This window comes from Aquarana catesbeiana, linkage group LG07, assembly GCF_042186555.1.
Source record: "Aquarana catesbeiana isolate 2022-GZ linkage group LG07, ASM4218655v1, whole genome shotgun sequence".
Lineage (NCBI taxonomy): Eukaryota > Metazoa > Chordata > Amphibia > Anura > Ranidae > Aquarana > Aquarana catesbeiana.
The window spans coordinates 11,246,746-11,267,943 of record NC_133330.1 but is presented as its reverse complement, the minus strand read 5'-3'; the positions used below and the strand labels follow the sequence as shown (position 1 = coordinate 11,267,943).

Here is a 21,198-nt window from a genome sequence, read left to right as displayed (position 1 = left end):
TCATCAAAAGCATCATCATTACTGCTATTACTACTACTAATAATAATAAAACAATACAAATAATAATAAAAAGAAGAAGGGGAAAAATACTATTACTACTACTACTACTAATAATAACAATAAAAATAATAAGAAAAAGAAGAAGAAGAGGAAAAATACACTACTACTATTACCACTACTTCTAATAATAATAATAAAACAATAAAAATAATAATAAAAATAAGAAGAGGATACATACTATCACTATTACTATCACTATTACTAATAATAATAATAATAAAACAATAAAAATAATATTAAAAAGATAAAGAAGAAGAAGAGGAAAAATACTATTACTACTACTAATAATAATAACAATAAAAATAAAAAGAAGAAGAGAAAAAATACAAATGACTACTACTACTACTACTACTACTACTACTAATAATAATAATAATAATAATTAAAAAAACAATAAAAATAATAGTAAAAAGAAAAAGAGGAAAAATACTATTACTACTACTAATAATAATAATGAAATTAAAAATAATAATAATAAAAATAACAAGAAGAAGCAATAATAATAATAATAATATACTATTATGACTTTTATTACTACTACAACTACTAATAATTACTATTGGTAACAATAATAATGGTGATAATAATAATATTAATAATAATAAAAATACTATTACTACTGCTAGTACTAGTGGTAGTAACAATAATAATAATAAATCAAAATTATATTACTACTTCTATAATAATAACAATAATAATAATAATAATAATAATAATAAAGTTTAAATGAAAGTAAAATAATAATGTAAAAATAATAAATAATACTAGCAAAAACAACAATAATAATAGTAAAAAAATACTACTACTACTAAGAAAATAATAACAATTATTATTAGTGGTAGTAATAATAATGGTAATAATAAAAAATAATTATAATAATGACAATAAAATACTACTAATACTACTACAATTACTAATGATAATAATAATAAAAAAATACATTTTAATATCAACAGGAAAAAGAACAATAATAATAAATAAAATTATAATAATAAAACTAATAAACATGATGATGAAGAGGACAAAATGATTATTAATAATAATAATAATAATAATAATAATAATAATTGCCACCATCATAATTACAATAATACAATATTATTACTACTAATCATCATCATCATAATAGTTTTCCCACACTAAAGATGGCGCTTTCGGTGTTATTCCTATCACGTGATCCCAATGGAAAATGACATTTTATTGTTCTTTCCCTGATAGCTCCGCAGTACAGCCATAAGGTGGCCATTTTTCGGAAGCCCAATTTACATTGATATGAAGGGAATGGTCTTAGGTAAAATGTCTGCCAAGAGGAGACAAGGAGGGGCGGTGTGTATTCTCCGACTGGACAGTCCCGATGTATCGGAGGTTGTGGTTGTTTCCGGCGCGCTGTGATGACGTCAGAGGCTCGGAGCTATGGATGAGACAACATGAATAAAGGCTGGCTAGAGCTGGAGAGCGACCCAGGTACAATGAGTGTACCCCCTCCTACTGACCCCCCAATACAGGGGAGACCTCTGTACGAACATACCCCACCCAGGGGCTGCATTGTACCCCTCCCCCAACACTGACCCCAAATACCCCACCCATGGGCTGCATTGTACCCCCTCCCCCAACACTGACCCCAAATACCCCACCCATGGGCTGCATTGTACCCCCTCCCCCAACACTGACCCCAAATACCCCACCCATGGGCTGCATTGTACCCCCTCCCCCAACACTGACCCCAAATACCCCACCCATGGGCTGCATTGTACCCCCTCCCCCAACACTGACCCCAAATACCCCACCCATGGGCTGCATTGTACCCCCTCCCCCACACTAACCCCCAAATACCCCACCCAGGGGCTGCATTGTACCCCCTCCCCTAACACTGACCCCAAATACCCCACCCCGGGGCTGCATTGTACCCCTCCCCCAACACTGACCCCAAATACCCCACCCATGGGCTGCATTGTACCCCCTCCCCCACACTAACCCCCAAATACCCCACCCAGGGGCTGCATTGTACCCCCTCCCCCAACACTGACCCCAAATACCCCACCCATGGGCTGCATTGTACCCCCTCCCCCAACACTGACCCCCAAATACCCCACCCAGGGGCTGCATTGTACCCCTCCCCCACACTAACCTCCAAATACCCCACCCAGGGGCTGCATTGTACCCCCTCCCCTAACACTGACCCCAAATACCCCACCCAGGGGCTGCATTGTACCCCTCCCCCAACACTGACCCCAAATACCCCACCCATGGGCTGCATTGTACCCCCTCCCCCAACACTGACCCCAAATACCCCACCCATGGGCTGCATTGTACCCCCTCCTACTGACCCCCCAATACAGGGGAGACCTCTGTACGAACATACCCCACCCAGGGGCTGCATTGTACCCCTCCCCCAACACTGACCCCAAATGCCCCACCCATGGGCTGCATTGTACCCCCTCCCCCAACACTGACCCCAAATACCCCACCCATGGGCTGCATTGTACCCCCTCCCCCAACACTGACCCCAAATACCCCACCCATGGGCTGCATTGTACCCCCTCCCCCAACACTGACCCCAAATACCCCACCCATGGGCTGCATTGTACCCCCTCCCCCACACTAACCCCCAAATACCCCACCCAGGGGCTGCATTGTACCCCCTCCCCTAACACTGACCCCAAATACCCCACCCCGGGGCTGCATTGTACCCCTCCCCCAACACTGACCCCAAATACCCCACCCATGGGCTGCATTGTACCCCCTCCCCCACACTAACCCCCAAATACCCCACCCAGGGGCTGCATTGTACCCCCTCCCCCAACACTGACCCCAAATACCCCACCCATGGGCTGCATTGTACCCCCTCCCCCAACACTGACCCCCAAATACCCCACCCAGGGGCTGCATTGTACCCCTCCCCCACACTAACCTCCAAATACCCCACCCAGGGGCTGCATTGTACCCCCTCCCCTAACACTGACCCCAAATACCCCACCCAGGGGCTGCATTGTACCCCTCCCCCAACACTGACCCCAAATACCCCACCCATGGGCTGCATTGTACCCCCTCCCCCAACACTGACCCCAAATACCCCACCCATGGGCTGCATTGTACCCCCTCCCCCAACACTGACCCCAAATACCCCACCCATGGGCTGCATTGTACCCCCTCCCCCAACACTGACCCCAAATACCCCACCCATGGGCTGCATTGTACCCCCTCCCCCAACACTGACCCCCAAATACCCCACCCAGGGGCTGCATTGTACCCCTCCCCCACACTAACCTCCAAATACCCCACCCAGGGGCTGCATTGTACTCCCTCCCCTAACACTGACCCCAAATACCCCACCCAGGGGCTGCATTGTACCCCTCCCCCAACACTGACCCCAAATACCCCACCCATGGGCTGCATTGTACCCCCTCCCCCAACACTGACCCCAAATACCCCACCCATGGGCTGCATTGTACCCCCTCCCCCAACACTGACCCCCAAATACCCCACCCAGGGGCTGCATTGTACCCCTCCCCCACACTAACCTCCAAATACCCCACCCAGGGGCTGCATTGTACTCCCTCCCCTAACACTGACCCCAAATACCCCACCCAGGGGCTGCATTGTACCCCTCCCCCAACACTGACCCCAAATACCCCACCCATGGGCTGCATTGTACCCCCTCCCCCAACACTGACCCGAAATACCCCACCCATGGGCTGCATTGTACCCCCTCCCCCACACTAACCCCCAAATACCCCACCCAGGGGCTGCATTGTACCCCCTCCCCCAACACTGACCCCAAATACCCCACCATGGGCAGATATTGGGGTGATGGGTGGAAGGTACCCCCCCAATAGGAGATTATGTTGTGTGTATCTGAACATTGCATGTAAATGCCCCAGGTCTGGGGGGGGTGGGAGGGGGAGGGGTGCATTGCTGATGGCTTGTGGAAGAAACCCTGATTGAGGCGGCGGATTCTGTCTCTTCTCTGTCACATAAGGCACCTCTCCCCCACTATTATTTACATAGAGGATTGGTTTATGTGTAACTCAGCAGTCAATGTAAATACCCTGACACCCCCCCCCCCTTCTTGGGGCAGATCTGGGGGGGGGGGGTTGTTTATTGATGACGATTAGAGAATTTACCCCACCCAGAGGCAAATCTAGAGGGTAATTAACGTCTTCCATTGTCCCCTGTACTGGCAGACACGGTATGTCTGTGGCTGGCAGAGGCTCCTGAGCTAATCACCTCTTCTGGGGAAAATGCAGCTCCAGGCTCCCTCCAGTGCTCACCACATAACCAAAATCCCAGTGAGAATGCAGATACAGGTATAACTGGTTTTCTTTTGTTTCAGGAATTATCTTTCTTATCTTTTTTTACAAGATTTTTAAGTTGTGTCGTGACCAATCATCTCTTCTCCCTGATAGTGGGGGGCGGGGTTACAGGGCTCTGTGCAGACACATCGTGTGCCTGTATTCCAGAGTCTGTTCAGCCTGAGGAGCAGGGGGTGTGTTCAAGAGTCAGGCTGTGATTGGGAGGGGGTGTGTTCAAGAGGCAGGCTGTGATTGGGAGGGGGTGTGTTCAAGAGGCAGGCTGTGATTGGGAGGGGGTGTGTTCAAGAGGCAGGGTGTGATTGGGAGGGGGTGTGTTCAAGAGTCAGGCTGTGATTGGGAGGGGGTGTGTTCAAGAGTCAGGCTGTGATTGGGAGGGGGTGTGTTCAAGAGTCAGGCTGTGATTGGGAGGGGGTGTGTTCAAGAGTCAGGCTGTGATTGGGAGGGGGTGTGTTCAAGAGTCAGGCTGTGATTGGGAGGGGGTGTGTTCAAGAGGCAGGGTGTGATTGGGAGGGGGTGTGTTCAAGAGTCAGGCTGTGATTGGGAGGGGGTGTGTTCAAGAGGCAGGGTGTGATTGGGAAGGGGTGTGTTCAAGAGTGGCGCTGTGATTGGGAGGGGGTGTGTTCAAGAGGCAGGCTGCGATTGGGAGGGGGTGTGTTCAAGAGGCAGGCTGCGATTGGGAGGGGGCGTGTTCAAGAGTCAGGCTGTGATTGGGAGGGGGTGTGTTCAAGAGTCAGGCTGTGATTGGGAGGGGGTGTGTTCAAGAGGCAGGCTGCGATTGGGAGGGGGCGTGTTCAAGAGGCAGGCTGCGATTGGGAGGGGGCGTGTTCAAGAGTCAGGCTGTGATTGGGAGGGGGTGTGTTCAAAAGGCAGGGTGTGATTGGGAGGGGGTGTGTTCAAGAGTGGCGCTGTGATTGGGAGGGGGCGTGTTCAAGAGTCAGGCTGTGATTGGAAGGGGGTGTGTTCAAGAGACAGGCTGTGATTGGAAGGGGGTGTGTTCAAGAGACAGGCTGCGATTGGGAGGGAGTGTGTTCAAGAGACAGATTGGGAGGGGGTGTGTTCAAGAGTCAGGCTGCGATTGGGAGGGGGTGTGTTCAAGAGTCAGGCTGTGATTGGGAGGGGGTGTGTTCAAGAGTCGGGCTGTGATTGGGAGGGGGTGTGTTCAAGAGGCAGGGTGTGATTGGGAGGGGGTGTGTTCAAGAGGCAGGGTGTGATTGGGAGGGGGTGTGTTCAAGAGTGGCGCTGTGATTGGGCGGGGGCGTGTTCAAGAGTCAGGCTGTGATTGGGAGGGGGTGTGTTCAAGAGGCAGAGTGTGATTGGGAGGGGGTGTGTTCAAGAGTGGCGCTGTGATTGGGAGGGGGCGTGTTCAAGAGTCAGGCTGTGATTGGAAGGGGGTGTGTTCAAGAGACAGGCTGCGATTGGGAGGGGGTGTGTTCAAGAGACAGATTGGGAGGGGGTGTGTTCAAGAGTCAGGCTGTGATTGGGAGGGGGTGTGTTCAAGAGTCAGGCTGCGATTGGGAGGGGGTGTGTTCAAGAGTCACGCTGTGATTGGGAGGGGGTGTGTTCAAGAGTCGGGCTGTGATTGGGAGGGGCGTGTTCAGGCATCGGGCTGTGATTGGGAGGGGCGTGTTCAGGCGTCGGGCTGTGATTGGGAGGGGGTGTGTTAAGGAGTCGGGCTGTGATTGGGAGGGGGCGTGTTCAAGAGTCACACTGTGATTGGGAGGGGGCGGGGGGGGGTGTTCAGGAGTCGAGCTGTGTGTATATAAGGAACACTGATCAATGGATACAATGTTACAATAATCACAGATAATGGAGGAAGCAATAATCACTATCCACGTATTTTACGTTTCTGCAGGGCTCTTCACGCTGCTGGTGGAGGATTTCGGTGAGTAGGATTTTCCCTTCCATGTCGTTTCAGTCATTGGATCCGGTGCTGTTTTTTTATGTCTATTGAGGGGCCCCAGTAGTGACATCTCCCCATAGAGATTCCTGTATCCAGTCACTGTGTCCATTATAGAACCAATAATGATAGCCGAGACACAAACTGCTGCAGGAAATCTCACCATTGTGGGAGGGGCAGAGAGACAAACTACTGCAGGAAATCTCACCATTGTGGGAGGGGCAGAGACACAAACTACTGCAGGAAATCTCCTCATTGTGGGAGGGGCAGAGACACAAACTACTGCAGGAAATCTCACCATTGTGGGAGGGGCAGAGACACAAACTACTGCAGGAAATCTCACCATTGGAGTCCACCAAGAGCTATAAGAAGCTAGTGAGTGGTATCAGGGTTTCTGCATGGGAATATTATGGTATAGATTTGTTTTGGTTTATATTAAATATTTACATTTTTGTTATTTTGTATCTTAAATGAAAACTCCCACAACACATATTGTGTGTCTGACTCTCTCTGTCTCTCACAGGTGTTAAAGGGGTTCAGGTAGAAGAAATTTATGATCTGCAGAGCAAGTGTCCGGGGTAAGATATACACAATATTCTGTGTTTCAAGCCGCTCAAAACCCCCCACCCCCACCAGCACTCTCTGACCATTTCTTGCCCCCTCCAGGCCGGTCTATGGCTTCATCTTCCTTTTCAAATGGATCGAGGAGCGACGTTCCCGCAGGAAAGTCTCCACCCTGCTGGACGACACCTCTGTCATGGAGGAGGATGTGGTCAACAACATGTTCTTCGCTCACCAGGTGAGATAAACTGATTTATTTTTTAAGTTTTGCCATTTTTATGTATTTTTTCACCTACATTTTTTTTTCTCTCTATGTCATCACTGAAACTCTAAAACTGAAGTTAAAGTGGAGTTTCACCCCAAAAAAAAAAAAAAAATGTAATTTGTGTGCATAAAAAAATAAAAAAAAACATTTGGAGAAATTTTTTTTTTTTACTCACCTCTAAATGCCTGTTGCTAGGGGGTCCCTAGTAATCTGCCTCCTTCAGCGCCTGGGCTCTTGACATCACTTCCCTCGGCGCAGGAATGTCTCAGCTCTGCCCCCGCCTTCTTGTCAATCATCTGGGACATGTCACAGGTCCCAGATGATTGCGTGGCCAATCGCGGCGTGCTGTGCTGCTCGCGCATGTGCAGTGGGTGCCCGGCTGTGAAGCCTCAGCCGGGCCCCCACAGTTACAATGCCGGCGCCGCCGAGCGGAGGGGGAGACAAGCGGGGCTTCGTTCCCCCGCATCGCTGGACCCCGTGACATTTAAGTGTCCGATTATTAAAAGGCAGCAGCTGCAGAATTTGTAGCTGCTGACTTTTAATTTTTTTTTTTTTTTAAGCGGAACGCCGCATTAACCCTCTGGAAGATTTACCCCCCCCCCCCCCCCCCGACCAGGCCACTTTTTGCAATACGGCACTGCGTTACTTTAAATGACAATTGTCGTGCGACGCTGTACCCAGATAAAATTGAAGTCCTTTTTTTTTTTTTTTTTTTTTACCCCTCAAATAGTTTTCTTTTTCTGGTATTTGATCACCTCTGTGGTTTTTATTTTTTACGCTATTAACAAAAAAAAGCCGACAGTTTTGAAGAAAAAAAAAAATTCAATTTTTTTTTTTTTTTTTTTTTTTTACATTCTGCTATAAAACATCCAATAAAAAAAATGTAAAAAATAATTTTCTCAAGTCGTCTTCCAGGACGGCACCCTGAGAGATGACTGGTCCACCTGACAGGAAACACGATCAATCAAAGAGGTTAAACCCCGCCCCTCCCTGTGCGCCTCAGTTTTTGATTGTGTTTCCCCACAGCCAAACGTTTTCGTTTTTTTATTCTTTAGGACCCGAAGCCTGGGGCTGGTGGTCTCCCCTGGGTGCCGGACCACAAGCTGAGGAAGCCTCTGGGTCTGGTAGGATTTTTTATATCCTTCCTGGGGGGGGCTTTCCCAATCTAAAATTCCTTGGGGCAGCATTGGGATAAGCCCCCCTAAGGACTGAAGGACCCTGGGTACAGTGGTGTACCCAGAACTTCAGGGGGCCGTTTTTCCTGCCTCCCCTCCTTACCTGTGCAGGTGCCGTGCAAAAAAGGAGGCCTTGTGTTTCATTTTTTTTTTTCTGTGCAGCTTATCAGGGCAGTGTGCTAAGCCCTCAGGGAAGTATCGGTGCTTTCCCCTCCGTCTTCAGTCTTGCAGCGGTGGCTAGGGAGGGGGCAGGTGGCTAGTGCCTCTAGGCGTGGGGCTGTGAGCATTCAGATCGCCTGGCCACTCTCCCAGTCGCTCTCGCGGGCTGTCAGCTTAGGATGGCGCTGTTTGTTTAAGCTGAGGGCGCTCAGCGCCGTCTCCTCTGTGTCTGGGGGAGGAATGACATAGTTTCCTCCCCAGTGCCGGAAGTGATCTTAGCGCCCCCCGCCCAATTTCCGGTTCCGGTCTCTGGCAAAATGGCGGCGGCGTTTGCGAAGGACAAGGAGGACGCTGTCCTCATACAAATAAAACGCACGGACCAGGAGGAGCAGGCGCCCACTTCCCTTGTGCACGTGTGTGACTGCCAGAGGTTATCTACCGAGGAGGAAGCTGTATATTGACACCAGCAGCATGGAGCGCGAGGAGAGTCCCACAGGGTCCACGGCCACGGAGGAGACCACAGGGGGTGAGTCAGACCGGCCGCCAGAGGATTTGGAGGGGGGGGAGGGTACCCAGACTCTTTCCTTTGTGTGACACAGTGCTGTTTAATCTTGTGCCTGTGTATCCTTTTATTTCAGGGGAGGACGCCACTGCCCTGGGGGTTGCCAGCCATCCTGTTAAAGTGGAGTTCCACCCACTTTTACAACTCTTCAGCATCCCTCACTAAACTGTGCACTTAAAAACGAATTGGATATTTTTTAATTTTTTTTCTCAGCACCTACTGTAATTCTACTGTATTCATTTTTCACTTCCTCCTCCCTGGCCGCGGCCCATCGCATCATTTCCTGTTTGCAATGCCTTCTGGGAAGGGGCGGCAACTTCCTCTGACACTGCCGTTGCTATGGAAACCTGACCTGAAACCTATTACACTGCTTGTGCTGCACTGAGCATGTGCGAGATCTGCAAGGATGAGATCCAGGAAGAAATACAGTCTGGCTTCAGATGCCCACACTTAAGATGGCCACAGCCTGCTGTAAGTTTATAAAATAACAAACTACTGCTATAAACTAACTAAACAGACCTTAGTTTACAGACTAACTTTACTAGAATACATTAAGCTTGTGTATTATAGGGGTATTTTTATTTAAAAAGTATAATTTCAGGCCGGAACACCACTTTAAATCCTCTACCCGTTCTAGATGCGGGAATTGCAATGATAAATGACCGTTGGATCATTCAAAACCCTTTTGCATTAAATGTATTCAGAAGCTAACAGGGAAAGAAACATTCCAGGTTATGAGAGACTTTCTTGCGGTCCAAACTGAGATGCTGTCTACACTCAAGTCTAGGGACCCAGAACCTCAGACTAGTAAGGAAGGTTCCTCCTCCCAAGGGGGCTCTGCCTCATCCAGGGAGTCTAAGAGGAGGCCAGAACCTCCAGGATCTCTCTTTTATCAGGATTCTGAGGAGGAGGAAGAATCTGAGGTCCCGGATCAGGGATTTTCTAATGAGGGTCTAGTAGACAGCTAAGAGGAGGAAGAGGGAGAGGACTCCAGGTCTGGCAGACATATTTTTTCAGCCAACGACATGGAGGGCCTTCTTAGAGCTATTTACGTGTCTTAAGAGATACAGGAGCCTACAGCTCAAGTATCTGCTCAAGAAGAGTTCTTCCAGTGCATTCTGCCCTTAAAGATATTATCCTAAGGGAATGGAAGGAACCTGAAAGGAAGCTCTTAAAACATAAGACTTGGAAGCGTAGGTGCCCCTTTAAAGAGGAAGATGAGGAAAAGTTTTCCAAAACTCCTAGATTAGACGCTTCCTTGGCACAAGTATCCAAGCAAGTCCGATCTTTCTTTTGAAGATGCTGGCAACATCAAAGATCAGATGGATCGGCGAGCTGAGACTATTTTGCGCAGAGTTTGGGAAGCTAATGCTGTGGCTATGAGCCCCGCATTAGCTTCGGCTTGCGTAGCGAGAAACGCAGATATGTGGATCTCCAAGTTAATGCATCACGTATCCCGGACCTCCAAATCTAAGGAGGTCCTGGATTTGTTAGAAGTGATATGTAGTGCGGTTGCCTACTTAGCAGATGCAGCAGTTGAGACAAGCACCAAATGTGGTGCTCTATTAAACTCAGCAAGGAGAGCCCTGTGGGTCAAGACTTGAGATGGAGATAATTCATCTAAAGCCCGTTTGTGTGGTCTCCCATTTGAGGGTTCCCTCCTTTTCGGTACTAGCTTAGATCAGGCTCTTGCTAGATCTATCGAAAAAGGAAAAAAGTTTCCTACTAAGCCTAAGAAGGACAAAAGGAAATTTTTTTGAGGCCCCCAGGCGAAAAAACGTTTCCCAGATAAGAAGGGCTCTGTTAACAGACATTGGGGGGTTGGTAGAGAAAAACAGAAGGGACGTATTCTCTTTTCCAGCCAAAAGTCGGCCGAAAAAGTCCCTAAGGGACATAAGAGTAGGAGGAAGGCTTTCCCACTTTCTCTGTCAGTGGGGAGGGATTACTCAGAGCCCCCATATTCTCCAGATTATAAGAGAGGGCTACAGGCTGAAGTTTCTCTCACCTCCTCCCCACAAGTTTCTCCTAACTCACTTGCCCAGAGACCCCCTCAAAACAGCCGGTATTCTGCAGAATGTCAAAGAACTAGCAGAACAGGGTGTTATAGTGCCAGTCCCAGAGGGTCAGCGGGGACAGGGTTTCTACTCTCACATTTTCGTTGTTCCAAAGCCCTCAGGGAAGTATCGCCTTGTTATAAATCTGAGGCGTCTGAATGTTTTCTTGCGGTACAAGAAGTTCTGCATGGAGAGCATCTATACTCTCAGAAAACACCTTCTGAAGGACGTGTTTATGGTAACAATAGTTTTGAAAGATGCCTATCTCCACGTCCTGATCTTTCCAGAACATCAGGTTTTCCTCAGGTTCGCAACTGCCTCAGCGCAAGGAATACAGCACTGGCAGTTTGCGGCCCTGCCTTTTCGGGGCTGGCATCCAGCCCAAGGGTGTTTACGAAGGTTCTGGCCAAGGTGGTTGCCTTCCTGCATCTCCAGGGAGTGGCATTGATCCCTTACAATCAGAGTCGAGATCACCTGCTTTCAGACCTAGCCAGAGTAGTGAGCGCCTTGGAATCTCTGGGGTGGATTATCAGCAAGGAGAAATCCTCGCTGATACCTTCCCAGACAAAGGTCTATCTGGGATTCCTGGTGGATTCCTCAGAACAGAAAATAATCCTACCCCAGGACAAGGTAGAGGGCCTCATTGCAGCAGTTTCATCCCTGCTAGAGGCAGAAAGGATCTCTCACAGAGGGATCATGAGGGTTCTGGATCTAATGACATTATTAAGTGTTCTTGCATAGCAAGACCACTTACTGTTATCTCACATATATATTATTATTCTTATTATAGCCAAATTTACCACCCTAACTCCTCCCACAGCTTTTACACTGCATAGAAAGTAATATACCGAAACGTGTGGATTGTTGCCGATTGGTGTGCTATTACTTTGTGGAACGTTTTGCCGAATGGTTCACGAAATATCGAAACATAAACAGCCGAAACATTATGACCCCCCCATTATCAGCCAAAACATTATGACCACCCCATGAAAAAAAAAAATTATAATTTAAAAAAAAAAATAGTAATTAAAAAAAAATAATCATTTTTGAAAAAAACAAAACAAAATTTTTGAAAAAAAAAAAAAATTTTGAGAAAAAAAATCGTTTGAAAAAAACAAAAAATCATTTTTGAAAAAAAAATAATTTTTGAGAAAAAAAAATCTTTTGAAATAAAAAATCATTTTTGAAAAATAAAAAAAATCATTTTTGAAAAAAATGTTCAGCTCTTTCAGCTAATGATGGGACTTCTTAAACTTTTTTTACTACTATTTATACTTTTTAAAATATTAAGCTTTTTAACACTTTTCAGTTACTCCAACCACACAACAGTTACTCCGCCCACTCCAGTTGTAGACTACTGTAGGTGGAGGGAAGAACACTTCACACAATTTCCCCAGAAATTGTAGCTTTTCTAGTTATTATTATTATTATTATTATTCACGATTTATATAGCGCCAACAGCTTACACAGCGCTTTACAATGTATAGGGGGGACAACACAATTGCAGTTCAATACAAAAGGTACAGGAGGGTTCGGCTCATAGAGCTTACATTCTAAAGGGAGGGGGTGGTGGCACAAAAGGTAATAGCTGCAGAGAATGATTTGATGGGGGTGGCTCGGGGACAGTTGTCAGGTGGGTGTGATACATTCTGTATCCCAGGAGTACCGTGGGCTCAACTACATTCCAGGACTCTCCAGCACTTCCTTCTGGGACATAGAGAGAGGAACGCTGGACAACAATAATCCCATTCCGATGCCTACGGAGGTGGCTTTGTCCTCAGAGGCTTCGAGGGGGTCTCCTTTGGGGCCAACTTCAGCCTCTCAGGATAACGACAGATGCGAGTTCCTGGGGTTGGGGGGCCCACCTAGAGGAACTGCGTGCCCAGGGTTCTTGGGGCCCGGGTCAGAGAAGCGCCTCCTCTAATTTTCAGGAGCTCTTGGCCGTCAGGGAGGCTCTAAGGGCTTTCGAGGTAAGGATCAGAGGCCGAGAGGTCCAGATTCTTTCAGACAATGCTACAACTGTGGCATTCCTAAATCATCAGGGAGGCACCAGATCTCGCGCTCCTCTGACCTTGGCACTAGAGATCCTGGGATGGGCAGAGCATCGGATCCTCTCTATTTCTGCAGTGCATATAAAGGGAACATTAAACATCGAAGCAGACTATCTCAGTCGACAGCCGATTCTCAAGGGGGAATGGGAGTTGAATCCCGAAGTGTTCTCCCTGGTGTGCCGGCATTTCGGCGAACCAGAGATTGATCTCTTTGTTCGCAGGAAGAACAGAAGGGTAAAGAGATTCTTCTCTCTCTCCCACAAAGGGGGCTCGAAGGGGATAGATGCGTTGGCCCAAGTTTGGAACTTCCGATTGGCCTATGCCTTTCCCCCCTTGGGTCTAATTCCAAGAGTACTACAGACGTATCTCTCGGAGGGCAGTCTGATTCTAATCGCTCCATGGTGGCCCAGGAGAGTTTGGTTTCCAACCTTGTGGAGATGGTCCATAGCCCCACCTCAGCATCTTCCTGTTCGGCAGGACCTTCTCGTTCAGGGTTCAATCTGCCACCCAGATAACAGCTTCTTCAGGGTGACAGCCTGGCTCTTGAAAGGCAGAACCTGCGGGAGAAGGGCCTTTCTGACAGAGTAATGGATACTCTTCTACTAAGTAGGAAGCCAGTTACAAGACGTATTTACGCTAAGACCTGGGGGTGTTCTCACGCTGGTGTCAGGCGAGAGGGACTTCCCAACAAGAGATCCCTGCTATGCTGGATTTTCTCCAGGATGGTGCGGATCAGGGTCTGGCAACCAAGATGCTTAGGGTTCAGGTTGCAGTCCTGTCCTGTTTTTTGGACAGGAGATTGCCTGTAGACCCCCTGATCAAGAGGGTTCCTGTCGGTCAGAGACAGGTTGTCCCCAGTCCAGATGTCTAGATTTCTGCCATGGGACCTTACTTTGGTTTTAGAGGGACTAACCAAGGCTCCATTTGAACCGTTAGATCAGATTCCCCTCAAATTCCTCACTTTTAAGTTGGCTTTCCTACTGGCATTTACAACAGTCAGGAGGATTAGCGACATTCAGGATTTTTCAATAAAAGAACAATTTTTTCGTTTACCTGATGATAGGGTGGTATTTAGGCAGGACCCCCTGTACCTCCCGAAGGTAGCCTCGAAGTTCCATAGAACTCAAGAGATTGTGTTTCCTTCCTTTTGCAACAATCCCCAGAATGAGAGGGAAATTTCTTTCCATTGTCTAGATGCCAGACGTTTTCTGTTAATTTATTTAGAAAAAAGTTAAAGCGTTTAGAAGGTCCAGCCATTTATTACTTATTTTTTTGGGGCAGAAGAAGGGCCACCAAGCATGTAGAGCATCCATAGCAAGGTGGATTAAGCATACTATTTCCTTAGCCTATGAGCACTCTGGTACAGCAGTCTCGAGGGACCTTAAGGCACATTCCACCCGATCTCTGGTGACCTTTTGGGCAGAAAGGGCCTGAGCATCGGTGGAGCAAATATGTAAAGCCGCTACATGGACAAGCCAGAACACCTTCCTGAGGCATTATAGAGTGGAGTTGCTGTCTCCTCAGGTTCTGGCCGTTTTGGTAGGAAGGTCCTACAAGCTGTTGTCCCACCCTAATGTAGGCCTGAGCTACTTGCTCTTCTCTCAGGGTGCCGCCCTGGAAGACGACTTGAGAAAATGACCAGTTACACTTACCGGTAATGGTGTTTCTAGGAAGTCTTCCAGGACGGCAGGCCTACTTCCCACCCGCTCTTTTTAGGTTCATTCATAATGTATAGAGTTTGGTGGTGTTTGTTTTCACTCTCGTGCACTGGTGTGGGTCAATACTTTTCACAACTGAGGAGCAAAGGGAGGGGCGAGGGTTTTAACCTCTTTGATTGTGCTTCCCGTCAGGTGGACCAGTCATCTCTCTGGGTGCCGTCCTGGAAGACTTCCCAGAAACACCGTTACTGGTAAATGTAACTGGTCATTTTTCTTCATAAATTTAGGCCAATATGTATTCTGGTCCATGGTTTTTGGTAAAAAAAAATCCCAATAAGCGTATATAGATTGGTTTGTGCAAAAGTTATACGGTCTACGGTGGAACCTTGGATTACGAGCATAAATCCGTTCCAGGAGAATGCTTGTAATCCAAAGCACTCGCATATCAAAGCGAGTTTCCCCATAGACATCAATGGAAATGAAGATAATTTGTTCTGCATTGACTTCTATTGCATGCAATACCGCATGTGGCCAGAGGTGGGGGGGGGCGCCAGAGAGCCTTCAGAAATACTCGGGGACAGCTTGGCTGAACTCGGGAACAGAGTATTTCCGAACGGCTCTGAACCGTTCCGAGTGTCGCCCTGCGCCCCCCGCACCTCTGGCCAAATGCGGTACTGCACACCACATTAGCTTGAATTCTGCTCGTTTTGCGAGACAACACTCGCAAACTGAGTCAGGATCTTTTTTTAAAAAGTTGCTCTTCTTTCAAAACGCACGTTAACCGCGTTACTCATTAACCAAGGTTCCACTGTACAAACTATGGGATAGCTTTATGGAATTTTTTTATTTTTTTTTACTAGTAATGGCAGCGATTAGCGACTTATAGCGGGACTGCGATATTGAGGCGGACAAATCGAACCCCTACCTGACACTTTTTTGGAGAGCAGTGACACTAATACAGTGATCAGTGCTAAAAATATGCACTGTCACTGTACTAATGACACTGGCTGGAAAAGGGGGTTAACATCAGGGTCGATCAAAGGGTTAATTGTGTGTCTAAAATGTGTTTTTCGAACTGCGGGGGGAGGTGCTTTTACTAGGGGCAGGCATGTGTGCTCTGCAGGAACACCGGTTCCGTGCCTTCCTTACTTACAGAACAGCAATCTGCCTTGTTTACATAGCAGACTGTCATCTACCTGTGTACAGAAAGATCAGCAGGTCCCGTGGAAATGTAGAATCACAGCAGGAGCAAGCCGCTGCTGGCGCCCAGCCGTGCCCGATACCCAGAAGAACGGGATCACGGTTCTCTTCTCTGGGGGTGGGGGTGTAACATGTTGGTATTGAGGTGTCATCAAGGGAAAGTCATGGTTTTTTACACAGATACATTTAGCATCCAATTAATTTCACTTTTTTTGTGTCTGGGGGGTGCGCCCTTTAATATCTTCCTTTCATTCACAGCTGATCCCGAATTCCTGCGCCACTCACGCCCTCCTGAGCGTATTATTGAACTGCAGCGGCGTTCACCTGGGGCCGACTCTGAGCCGCATCAAGGACTTCACCAAAGGCTTCAGCCCGGAGGTAACCATAAAGAGAGCGCCAAGACTGTAATACATATATGTACACGTTGTGGCGTTGAAGCCGTTTACCGGGGCAGCTGAATTGCTTTCAGAAACGCAAACTACTAAAGGAAACCCCCCCCCCACTATCTACGCTCGCCGTTTTTTTTTGGGCTTACAGTCAAGCCCGGGAAATGTTCGTGCGGCTGGCCATAGAGGAGAGGAGAGACCAGATAGTCTCTGATCATCTCTATGATCTAGGAAAACAATGGCGAACCTCTACACCCCAGATGGATGTTTTGGAACTACATTTCCCATGATCCTCTTGCACTCTGCAGTGTAGTGGAGCATTATGGGAAATGTAGTTCCACAACATCTGGGGTGCCGAGGCTCGCCATCACTGTTCTAGATCATAGAGGTGGGGGACCAAGGCGACGTCATGACCCCAGATTTCTTCGTAAAGGGGACTTGTCATCCCTTATTTCTATTACGTCTAGGGATGTTTACATTTTTATAATAATAAGAATAAAAGTGATTAATAAAAAAAAAAAAAATAATTAAAGAGTCAGTGTAAAAAAAAAAAAAAAAAGTAAAGCTCCTGTCCCCTCGTGCTCGCGCATAAAGGCGAATGCATATGTAGGTCACGCCCAGATATGTAAACGGTGTTCACACCACACATGGGGAGGTATCGCCACAAACGTTAGAGCGAGAGCAATAATTCTATCGCTAGACTTCCTCTGTAAACTTTTAACCTGCAAAAAGAAATGTAACCGCTTCAGGCCCAGAAGATTTGGCTGCTCAATGACCAGGCCATTTTTTTTTTTTGCGATACGGCACTGCGTCGCTTCAACTGACAATTGCACGGTCGTGCGACACTGTACCCAAAAACAAATTTGACGTCCTTGTTTTTCCCCCACAAATAGAGCTTTCTTTTGGTGGTATTTTGCACTTTTATACTTTATTTTGTACTTTTTGCTATAATAAATATCCCTGTTTTTTTTTTTTTAAAAAAGCAAATTTTAGTTTCGGCCCGATATGTATTCTTCTACATATTTTTGGTAATGAAAATTGCAATAAGCGTATATTGATTGGTTTGCGCAAATGTTATAGTGTCTACAAAATAGGGGATAGATTTATGGGATTTTTATTATAATTTTTTTTTTTTTTTTTTACTAGTAATGGCGGCGATCTGCGTTTTTTTTTTTTTTTGTTTGTTTTTGTTTTTGTTTTTTTATCGGGACTGCGATATTGCGGCGGACAAATTGGACACTTTTGACACATTTTTGGGGCTGTAAAAATGCACTCATTACTGTATAAATGTCACTGGCAGGGAAGGGGTTAACGCTAGGGGGGCGATCAAGGGGTTAACTGTGTTCCCTGTGTGTGTTCTAACTGTAGGGGGGAGGGGATTGTCTAGGAGGAGATAGAGATCGGTGAACACACGATCTGTCTCTACTCCCCTGAGAGAACCGGGATCTGTGCGTTTACACACACAGATCCCTGCTCTTGCTCTGGGCACGTGCTTCGGCTCTGGGCACACACTGCGGGCGCGCGCTCGCACCCTAGTGGCCAACAGGCGAAGCGACGTAAGGTAACGTCGTTTCGCCCAGCCGCGCCATTCTACCTGCAGTAAAACTGCGGCGGCTGGTCAGCAAGCAGTTAATTGTCACCTATGGAGATTCTGAATCTGTTTTTTTTTTTTGCTCCTTAGAGTAAAGGTTATGCCATCGGAAACGCTCCTGAGCTGGCCAAAGCTCACAACAGTCACGCAAGGTGAGTGACACCCATGGGTAGTGACACCCGAAGCTCCGGCGCTGTCACATGGATTTAGGGCTCAATCACATCATCTGCACAGATGGAAGCCGACACATAGAAAACAATTGCAATTAGGGATGCAGCGATACCGTTTTTTTTTTTTTACAATGAGTAGGAGTACTGATACTTTTTTTTCTTTAGTACTCGCCGATACCAATTACCGATACCGACCGCAACTGTTTTGTTTTAACTTCAGCTTTCAGCAATGGTACAAAGTATTGTAAAGTTATTTACAAATTAAATCGATTCTTTTTTTAAAATTTTGCGCTTTTTCAATGTGAAATGTGTAAATTTATGTTAATAAATATATGTGTGTGTGTGTGTGTGTGTGTGTGTGTGTGTGTGTGTGTGTGTGTGTGTGTGTGTGTGTGTGTGTGTGTGTGTAAAAATATTCACTAACAAAGCAAGCAAAAAAAAAAAGTTTAATTATTTATCGTTTATAAAATAGACATGAACAAAAGAAAAAAAAAGCAGGAAAATAATAATTAAATGGAGGAGAATAGGGGAGTTAATTAAGGCTGATTAGAGTAAATTAAGGGTTAATAAGGGGTTAAACAGAGTAAGATTTGTTCATCCCTTTGATCTGCAGATGAAGAAACAGAAAGATACAAAAAGAAACAATGTTGTTTTATTTTAGTGTTTCAGGGCTGAGCAATGTTGGTAATAAACATCGCGAGCTCCTTTTTTTATTTATTTTTTTACAGCTCCAATTACCGGACTTCTTTAACAGGGGAAACCCGCTGACAGATCAGAGAGTATCGGTTTTAAGGTATCGGTGCATTTGCATGAGTACCGATACTTGTATCGGTGCAACTCTAATTGCAATGCTGCAGTGAGATTTGTTGCACAAAACTGCAGACATTGCTACATTGTTACACAGCGCAGCTCACCTCATCGTTTACTGAGGCGTTTAAAGCTCAACTCCAGCTTTGCGATCACTTGAAATCGTTCTTTTAGCCAAAACAAACTATTTTTCTTTACCAATCGCCGGGGCAGAGATCAGCGCTGTATAAACCGTATCCAGCTGTATCTATCATCAGCTCCATACATTGTGCTCCGCTGTGTTCCGGCAGCAGTACGGGGACTCCTTGGAAGAAATGTGAGTCTTCTGATTGGCTGAGGTGGAGATGCAGGTGGGGTGATGTCATAATCTTCACCTCAGCCAATCAGGGGAGGCTTTGTATTCCTTGATAAAATCTGTAGCGTGAACAAAGCCCCAACTACTACGTATTTTCTGTGCCGATAAAAAGCTCCTGGTTGATTCTTTGCTGTTTTGTCTCCTGCAGGCCGGAGCCGCGTCACCTACCTGAGAAGCAGAATGGGATCAGCGCCGTCCGCACCATGGAGGCCTTTCATTTCGTCAGTTACGTTCCCATCAAAGGGAGGCTGTTTGAGCTGGACGGCCTGAAGGTCTACCCCATCGATCATGGTAATACACTCCGAGCATGGAGGGCCCAGTGTTTAGTGGAAGCCGGGGGGATAAACCCTTAACATTGTCTGCTATCACTTGGGGACTTCATTGGTGAGATCCCTGTGCTGAGTTCCCGGGTCTGTACACCCGCTGTGCCCATTATGAGGGGTTCCCACCATCCCTGTGCTGAGTTCCTGGGTCTGTACACCCGCTGTGCCCATTATGAGGGGTTCCCACCATCCCTGTGCTGAGTTCCCGGGTCTGTACACCCGCTGTGCCCATTATGAGGGGTTCTCACCATCCCTGTGCTGAGTTCCCAGGTCTGTACACCCGCTGTGCCCATTATGAGGGGTTCCCACCATCCCTGTGCTGAGTTCCCGGGTCTGTACACCCGCTGTGCCCATGATGAGGGGTTCCCACCATCCCTGTGCTGAGTTCCCGGGTCTGTAAAAAAAAAATCACTTCTGATTGGATGATTTATACAATATTCATTATCCAATCAGAAATCTTGTGTTGCCCGATTCCTCATGTTTGCTGATGGCTTTTCTTATCTCTCTCTCCAGGCCCCTGGGCGGAGGAGGAGGAGTGGACGGACAAAGCGCGTCGGGTGATAATGGAGCGGATCGGCCTGGCCACGGCGGGGTACGGACCCTGGAGGTCACAGGTCAGGTGACAGTTATCCAGCACAGTTGTCTCCAGTATAATAATCATTGTTTGTTCCCCCGCAGGGAACCGTATCATGACATTCGATTTAACCTGATGGCCGTGGTGCCGGACCGGAGGCTGAAATACGAGAGTCGGCTGAATGTCCTGAAGATGAACAGACAGACCGTGCTGGAGGCTTTACAGCAGGTAAAACCGATCGATCCGCGGCACCGAATACCCTCCCTGAAAATAATGTCACCCTGTGGGGTTTTTAAAGGGGGGGCTGCTCAGGCAGATGAACTGTCACATTTCTACAGGGATCATTTATCTGATCTATTCCTAATAGTTACTTAAATGTAGCAGAAATGGGAAGAAGAGGGAAGGACTTTCCGCTCAGGACTGATAGAGAGGCCATAAAGAGGAACAATTACATACCGGGCCGATTCTGATATTCCTCTCCTACATGTAAAAATCATTTATTTTGCTAGAAAATTACTCAGAACCCCCAAATTATATATATATAATTTAATATATTTATTTATTTTTTAGCAGAGACTCTAGGGAATAAAATGGTGGTCGTTTCCTTTTTTTCTTATGTCACACGGTATTTACACAGCAATTTTTCAAACACGATATTTTGGGGAAAAAAATCTTTCATCAATTAAAAAAAAAAAAAAAACACAAGATTTACCCCATTTTTTTTTGTATGTGAAAGATGATGCTACATCGAGTAAAACGATACCTAACATGCCATGCTTTTAAATTGCACACACTCGTGGAATGGCGCCAAACTTCAGTACTTAAAAATCTCCATAGGCGGCGCTTTAAAAAAAATTTACGGTTACCAGTTTAGAGTTACAGAGGAGGTCTTTTTCTAGAATTATTGTTCTCGCTCTAACGATCGTGGCGATACCTCACATGTGGTTTGAACGCCTTTACATATGCGGGCGTGGCCTACGTATATGCATGCACTGGGGGATGGGGGCGCTTTAAAATTTATTTATTTTTTACACTGC

At 46.7% G+C, this 21,198-nt stretch overlaps 1 protein-coding gene across 2 annotated transcripts in view; it reads left to right on the top strand.

The window, feature by feature from the left end:
* The first annotated feature begins 1,397 nt into the window (after positions 1-1,397).
* BAP1 (BRCA1 associated deubiquitinase 1) overlaps positions 1,398-21,198 on the top strand; it is a 37,990-nt gene continuing 18,189 nt past the window's right edge. The window contains exons 1-9 of one of the 2 annotated variants that reach the window (XM_073591586.1): positions 1,398-1,524; positions 6,226-6,255; positions 6,794-6,848; positions 6,937-7,069; positions 16,214-16,333; positions 18,023-18,084; positions 19,413-19,555; positions 20,101-20,179; positions 20,266-20,389. In XM_073591586.1, the coding sequence (XP_073447687.1) occupies positions 1,488-1,524; positions 6,226-6,255; positions 6,794-6,848; positions 6,937-7,069; positions 16,214-16,333; positions 18,023-18,084; positions 19,413-19,555; positions 20,101-20,179; positions 20,266-20,389 (783 nt within the window). In that variant the 5' untranslated portion in view covers positions 1,398-1,487. The remainder of the gene's footprint in view (positions 1,525-6,225; positions 6,256-6,793; positions 6,849-6,936; positions 7,070-16,213; positions 16,334-18,022; positions 18,085-19,412; positions 19,556-20,100; positions 20,180-20,265; positions 20,390-21,198) is intronic. The other variant, XM_073591585.1, reaches the window with a different exon arrangement.